Below are 7,855 nucleotides of genomic sequence, written 5' to 3' on the forward strand. Positions count from 1 at the left end.
TCTGGGAAAGTCCATGTGTTTCCAAAGTTTCCACTTTTGCCTGTGACACTGAACAGACGTGAAAATTCTTCAGTTAATCAATGCCATAAAACCTCATTTAGGAGACTCAACATTGTTTGAGGTAGAATGGGTTGCCCATTCTTTCACCTTTCCCACTCCTGTGTGAATGTTGTTGTTCTGTGCCTTACTTACCTCAGACACAGGGCATGGGTGAGGAGGTGTGGGAAGATGGTGTGGCTGCAGTGTCCCTGCAGCTTTGGCTCTGGCTGTGGCGTTGGGGTGATTTGCATGATGGGGGCACCGTGGCCGTCACCTGCCCTGCTGACTGTCCTGTGTTTCCATCCCCACTCCCAGGTTACGGACACGCTGCTCCAGGCACGGACGCGGGGAAGGCCTTCTGCATGTTCTACGCGGTCCTGGGGATCCCACTGACACTCGTCATGTTCCAGAGCCTGGGCGAGCGCATGAACACCTTCGTCAAGTACCTCTTGAAACGCATCAAAAAGTGCTGTGGCATGAGGAGCACCGAGGTCTCCATGGAAAACATGGTCACTGTGGGTTTCTTCTCCTGCATGGGGACACTCTGCATTGGAGCAGCGGCCTTTTCCCAGTACGAGGAATGGAGCTTTTTCCACGCTTACTATTACTGCTTTATAACATTGACTACGATAGGGTTTGGAGACTATGTGGCCCTGCAGACCAAAGGGGCCCTTCAAAAGAAGCCTCTCTACGTGGCTTTTAGCTTTATGTACATTCTAGTGGGGTTGACAGTCATTGGGGCATTTCTAAATCTGGTTGTTCTCAGGTTCTTGACCATGAACAGTGAGGATGAGAGGAGGGATGCTGAGGAACGGGCGTCCCTGGCAGGGAACCGCAACAGCATGATTATCCACATCCAAGAGGACTCCCAGCATGGTCGGCCACGGTACAAGGCCGAAGTAACAGACCTTCAGTCAGTTTGTTCCTGCATGTGTTACAGGTCCCACGAGTACACCAGCCGGGTGGTGTCCCACCAAAATTCGTTCAGCTCGAAGCTGAACCCCCAGTACTTTCACTCCATCTCTTACAAGATAGAGGAGATCTCGCCAAGCACATTAAAAAACAGCCTTTTCCCATCTCCTGTCAGCTCCATCTCACCTGGGTTGCACAGCTTTACAGATAACCACAGGCTGATGAAACGGCGAAAGTCCATTTAAAGGGATTTGTCTTATTTTGCTTTCCTTGTTTTTCCCAGTTCTCTGTTGTTTTGGGTTTTTGTTCCATGAGTGAGACAGAGAGAGGCCAAAGGGAGTAGAGCAAGCCAGTCCTCCTCTGAGACTCAGCTCTTCAGCATGAAGCATGGATTATTACTGTTCCAGCAAAGTATGCCTTACATTACCCCCTTGGTGGATGTCAGAGGATTCAAGGTGACGTGAAGTGGGTACCAAATCCAAAGTTGCACACACAGCTGGGAGCCTTCATGTGCCACTGGCACTCCTGACCTAACAAACTTTTTCCTCACGAGCAGGTTGCAGTGTGTGTGCGTGTGCCTGTGTGAGTGTCGGGTGCGTGTGCGTGTGTGCGCGCGTGCAATTCCACAACCAGTGCCATGTGACAAAAATTAAAGCATCAGGTATTATTTTTTCTTTTGCCCTTGAAGCAATTGTGCTCCAGCCTGCTTTTTTAGATTGCTTCCAAAAGGAACGGGGAGGGTGGGAGGGGAGCCAATTTGTTTTGTTTGTTTTTTTTTGTTTTTTTTGCCAAGACAAGCATGCGCCATTAGCAGTCAATATACCAGGTGTATCATGGTAAATTTTTTAATGCTAGATTTTAGATTGTATTAACATTAAAAAAAAGGCAGGAGAAGATGGATCATTTTAGCTTGCCAGTTCAAAATTAAAAAAAAAAAATAAAGCATGCACTTTGTAAAACTGGTATGCATAATAAAAACACAAGAAAAACTAGCAATGGAATTAATAATCAAAAGCAAATAATCATATTAATTTAACTATATTTAATTTTATAATTTTCAACTGTTCCAACAATTTGCAAACAGAATTTCTAGGATAAATTGGGAGAATTGTTGGAACAGGAGAGGGTATTTTATTATTTTAATTTTATTTATAAATTATTATTATTATTATTATTTTATTTTATTTTATTTTATTTTATTTTATTTTATTTTATTTTGTGCAGAAATTACCTGCATCAATAGGATTTATATTTTTTGGAATGCTTGGTTAAGATGGGTATAAATAGGAGGATGTATATTTTTTCTTATATAATAGTGACAGGGCATTCCTTGTTTTAAATAAAAAAATAATGATGATTGTCTCTAAATGCTTTTGATTTGTAAATAATGGAAAGCCTTTGTTGGTCTCAGGAAGAATTCAAGGGACAGTATCTTGTGTTTGGCTCACTGGGAACTTGTGAGATTAGATGTGATACTGCTTTTTTTTGCTAGGCAAAGGCAAAATGCATTTAGCAGTAACAGGCAAAAATAGCTTTACTCCAGTGTTTTGAGGGTAACAGCAGGAGCAGTTGTGTTGGCAAGTTGTAGTAGAGGATGTTGAGACCATGTCATAGAGTTGTTCCTTAAACATTGTCCATCTCTCAGTTGTTCATCTGGACCAAACAGACTTTACAGAACTTAATTAGAGGCCTAATCCAGCTCCCTTTTAAGAGAATGGAAATTTTCAGTGATTACATGGGATTTAGTGCTTTTAGAGATTTATCTTTGATTTTACAAGGGTAGGATTGGGAGTTTTATGAACCTGCGCCTTTGTCTCTGATTTAATTCTATCTTTTAAATCGCCTTCTGTGTTAATTTGCCATACGAACCCCATTTCTTTTTGGCACTAATCACCTCCTGCTGATTCTACCATTTTGTGCTCTCAGTGTAAAAGCAATAATCCTTTTTTTACCCTTAAAACTGGATGGTGTGTGCCCAGCTCTGAGCTCTGTGTGCTGATGGATGTTGATACCCTCCCAAAGAGGCATCTATAAAGACCATTAATAGGGAGACATAAGGAGTGTCATTCCTCCTCTGTTGTCTTCTCCTTGGCTTTAAATTATTAAGTATAAAATATGCTCATTTTCTCCACATCTGTCTTTCAGTAAGTAAATGACAAGCAAGTTATCCATGACTTTGACTCCGTTACGCAGCTTCCTTTGGGTGTAGAAATTGCAGTGGCATGAAATCCTCCATTAGGATTGGTGAAGAACTAACAGGATTCTTACTAAGGATGGATGAGGATGGACTTTTCCAGAGCAATGTGTGGAGCATGCTGGGTGCATCAATACTGTGCTGCCAGTACCATGTCCTAGGGCAAATGCTGATGGCAGAAGGATCAAAGCAAGAATACCTAAAAAAGCAGTTTCAGGATGTGTTAAACCACGTCAGTGTTTGACACCTCGAAGCTGCTTCCCCTGACAGCCCATAGGGTTCACAGTGCTCTCCAAATTCACTTTTTTCATCTTTGCTTGTTTTCCCAGGAGTGCAAATAAATGTATGTCTCTTTTCCTGCTATGGAAATAAGAAATATGCCTGAAACACGCACCTCTATGTCATGTACAGCTGCTGGGTGTATTTGACACTGGAGAGAAGCAGGAAAATTTTGGGGTTTTGCAGAATTTGAGTTGAATTCTGTGCCTGGCAAAGGAGAATTTTGGTAACAGGACTTTTAGCACAACCTTTAAAAAGAAAAAAGTAGTCGCATCTTCTAAAACATTGCATAACTTTTTTCTCTTTTCCTTTAAGAAAAGAAGAAACTATTATTTCTGCTGCATATAAAAATCATCTTTAAATGTCCTATAAAACATGTTGAATTGGAGAGATTGAAAACTTTACATACTCTAGCTGATTTGTTACTAAATCTTCCCTCTGGAAGCATAAATGGAGAGTAAATTTTAATACATGGGCTGTTTAACCAGGGGAGAAACTTATCTCAGCATGTCATACATTATCTGCCACTTAGAGTCCTTGCATTAAAAGTCAACGGCTTTGTAATAGCTCTGCTTTAGCTTAGTTGAAGTTTGTAGATGTAGTTGAAGAAATCTGTGTATGTTGATATGACGGAGCCAGAGTAGATGTCTGTAGCCATACTTTTAAATTTAAAAGCTATAATGACTGTGTATGTGGGAAAGTGTTTTCCTTGAATGTATCTGCATTCCTTGGGATTTTCAAACACGCTTATTTATTTTCTGGCTGAAGAGCCCAGAATTCTGTCCAGTCTGTATTTTTGGCACACATGGGATTTTGAAGTAGCAGGACGTTTCATTTGCAAGGAAATTCTTGCAGGACTTTGCACTGTGAGCAGCCAGATACAAGAACACTCGTGCACACATCAGAACATGAGGCAAAATCTGTCTCTCTCTTTAGCTGTTTTCATGGTTCTTGACTGATATGTGAATAATGGCTTGGGCTGCCTTGAACTGGAACAGACTGAATCATGAAAGGGAAGCTTTTGTCCAAGGTTAATCCCAGCTTTTCAGTTAAACATGAAAAATCAGTCAGTGAAAGGTGAGCTTTTGTCAGTTCTGTCTCTGACTTCTTATTGCCCTACATGTCTTTTTCTCACAACACTGCTTTTCACAGAATATTTTTGTTAGTGTATTATTGGTTTATTCCACTTCAGATATTATCTCTGTCAGAACAATATCTCTTGCTCACTACTCACTTGTTTGAAATTCAGCTATGAACAGGTAGTAGCGGTGCTGCTTATGATTAGACATCCTAATGTCTGCTATCACTTTGTGATGCACTCTCATTCCCCAGAGTCTCATTTCCCCTACCCTTCCCTATTATTAAGCATTAGAAATAATAATAATAAATCAGATTAGTCTATTTATGTCACACTAATGTGCTGTTCATCAAAACAACACAAATTTAGCTCCCTGCTGTCGACTTTGATTATATAACAACCCTATTAGCCTATAATATTTCATATTATCATCAAAGGGAAAAATCAGTTTGATCAGCGAAGCACTAAAATAGCTTTGACTGAGCATGCTGTGATATGGAAACAAGAGGAAACTTAATAGAACAATGCAGGCACAAGTCTCCACTTGGTCTTCATTACTGTGTAAGGAATATTGTGACTGATCTAACAGGCACTGCTTTGCTAGATCTTTGTACGTGCACCTGCTTTACAGGGATGCCTGCAGAGGGGCAGCCCTAGAAGGGGTGTTTGGATGCTCCTTCAAGAGTCCAAAATAGCTTCTTGGTTGTTAATGAATGGAGAAGATATACAGTGACCTTCAGCAATAAACTTCTGTTTGAACTCTTTCATTAGGATAAAATAGATATTATTTAAAAAAAAAGAGAGAGAAAAAAGAAAAAGAAAGAAAAAGAAAAAGAAAAAGAAAAAGAAAAAGAAAAAGAAAAAGAAAAAGAAAAAGAAAAAGAAAAAGAAAAAGAAAAAGAAAAAGAAAAAGAAAAAGAAAAAGAAAAAGAAAAAGAAAAAGAAAAAGAAAAAGAAAAAGAAAAAGAAAAAAGAAAAAGTGACCAAGGTAATCTACTGTATTGTACATTTTCTCATTAGTTCCCTAGTGCTTTAATCAATGAAATGCCAGGGCAGTAATCAAGATTATTGTGAATCCAACCTAAGCAAGGTAATTCCTTTTTTTCTCTGACAGATTTGGAAGTTTTTGTTAAGGAAAAAAACAAAGCTTGATTTGTTGCTAAAAGCTTAAAATGGAACAGTCAGTGGAACCAAGATGGAGCGTGAAAATGTTCCAAAACTATTTGGTGTGTGCAGACCAGAGGGCAGGGATTTGGGTAGAAGTAGCTTTCAGCTGAAGTTTATGTCCTCATTTAGTTTTATGTAATATTCCCGTTAATATTAAGATCTAATTAAGACAGTCATTTAAAATCTTTATGAGGAAGCCGGATGAGAGAGATGTGTTGGAGTGTGTCCATTACACTAATGTTATGGACTTTTTCATGCATATTTCAACAAGACACTATTACTGACTGGAATATTGCACAAATTACAATGAGAATCACACCACTGCTACTTTCATCAACCAGAGATGTGTAACACTCACAGAACTGAAGAAGAAAATAATACTTTTCTGGCCAGCCTGCTGTCATCTAACTTTTATATGCAAGTTTATTTTGGGAATTTCAGCAAGATAAACTGTAGAAAAAGATTGGCTATCATCACAATTCACCAAAATTGAAACAAATGGAATAATGACACTGGACACAGAGAAATTGATTATGGATGGAAGGTGCCCTGGGACTCTTATGCCAGTTATCTGAGCTCAGAGGCTGAATTAAAACCATGAAAAACTGATGAAACCCTTTGCCAAAATGCAGTTTTCATTTCTTTAAGATGGATATAATGAATATGGCAAAGGAACTCTCAGCCCAAAAAAGTAGTAGGAAGGAAAAAAGAAAGTTGGAAAAAAGAAATTATTCTCAGAAGCAGGAGTACTGTTATTTCCAATTGAAATGGCTGTGAGGTGATGCTGAAGGACTGTTGAGCTTTCATCTGTGTAGAATCAGTCTGGGAGACTGACTGTCCTCAGCTCAGTCAAGGCTCACCCCAGTGTTCCACTGATAACTGCTGACAGGGAGATTCATCGAGTTCCTGACTCTCCAGTCAGGTTTTTGCTGCTGTCTCCATTTAAACCAAGATTTTATTCAGCCAGCCCATCCTAAGAAGTGCTGGTCTCTGGGATATATTATGTTAGTGATGCTATTTCCTCCTCCTGGTGCTCCCAAGTGCAAGAGGACATGAACAAACTCTCTCCTGGGTAGGCAGGGCCTTCCTCTGAAGCCAGCTCATTTGGGTGCCATACAATGAGTTCTGATTTATACCCTTTTCCTGAGACTGGAATGTGAATCTTTTTTCTATTTACTCCTAGATATCAGTGCCTCCAACTACTGCTCACCATGAACAGTCTCTCCTAAACTTAAGGGAAAGCAGTAAGACCTAAAACCAACAGTCAAATCTGTGTAATTTATACAGCTGTATTTTACTTTATGGAATCCAGTCATTCAAATCTGCCTGCTAATTTTAGGCTGGAAATACTATCCCTGGAGCCTTCAGCCTTCATTTGTGTCTCCCTCTATGAATATTGTAATTAATAAATATCCCAAAGCCCTCCTTCACCTTGCTTTCTGACAGGGTAAGGAGTGCTGCCATGTATTAGCACCCACAACAGATTGGGGGGAAAAAAAGGAGGAGAAGAGAGAGAAAGATTAATGCTGCAATTTTATTGGTAATTAATATTCACAGTTCCAAGCTGTGTTGTCTTTTAGTTCACTTTGAGCAATGCAGAGCAAACAACAGGATGATAACATTTATCATAGCTGGCAAATTCACAAGTGGAGCTGGCAAATATAATAATTGAAACTGTGCTCCATAATGCATCTTTCTCATGCATGAATTCTGGTACCACCATCCTGGCTTTGATTCATTGTTTATCTGGCCTGTGGAACAGCTTGCAGTAATTGCTGAATCCAGAGCACTGCACTTGAGGCTAGAAGAGAGATCCATTTCACAGACAGCCACCCTCTGGCTTTCTCTACACTCTCTCCCCCCTTTCCCACTCAGACATTAACTCATTAGCTTGCCATTTCATGGATGTATGTTCAGGCCCAAGATCGCCACATTCTGTACTCTGTCCCCTCATCCATTAATGAAAGGCATTATGCTACACAAGTACACCCTGGGGAAGGAAATGTTCCTCTCTAATTACAACTGACAAAAGAAATCTACAGATTGATTAAAAGCAATATATAGGGAATTAAGTAGGAAATGCAATGTGCATAACCTTGAATGGATGAGATCCATTTCTTCCCTGGCTGGGATGCAATGCATTAGCCTATGAGGAGAACTTTGGAGTGAGTTTGTTTGGAAGAAGG

General features: G+C 39.8%; 1 protein-coding gene across 1 annotated transcript; it reads left to right on the forward strand.

Annotated features, from left to right (window-relative positions):
- Positions 1-206: 206 nt before the first annotated feature.
- Positions 207-2,026, forward strand: KCNK9 (potassium two pore domain channel subfamily K member 9). Its single transcript, XM_063418869.1, has one exon. The coding sequence runs from the start codon at positions 207-209 to the stop codon at positions 1,194-1,196; it is 990 nt and encodes a 329-aa protein (XP_063274939.1). The 3' UTR covers positions 1,197-2,026.
- Positions 2,027-7,855: the final 5,829 nt, after the last annotated feature.

This window comes from Prinia subflava, chromosome 1, assembly GCF_021018805.1.
Source record: "Prinia subflava isolate CZ2003 ecotype Zambia chromosome 1, Cam_Psub_1.2, whole genome shotgun sequence".
Taxonomy (NCBI): domain Eukaryota; kingdom Metazoa; phylum Chordata; class Aves; order Passeriformes; family Cisticolidae; genus Prinia; species Prinia subflava.

What these genes read in the sequence shown, in the direction of transcription:
- KCNK9 (XM_063418869.1), top strand. Translation starts at nt 207, where the DNA reads ATGGGTGAGGAGGTGTGGGAAGATGGTGTGGCTGCAGTGTCCCTGCAG.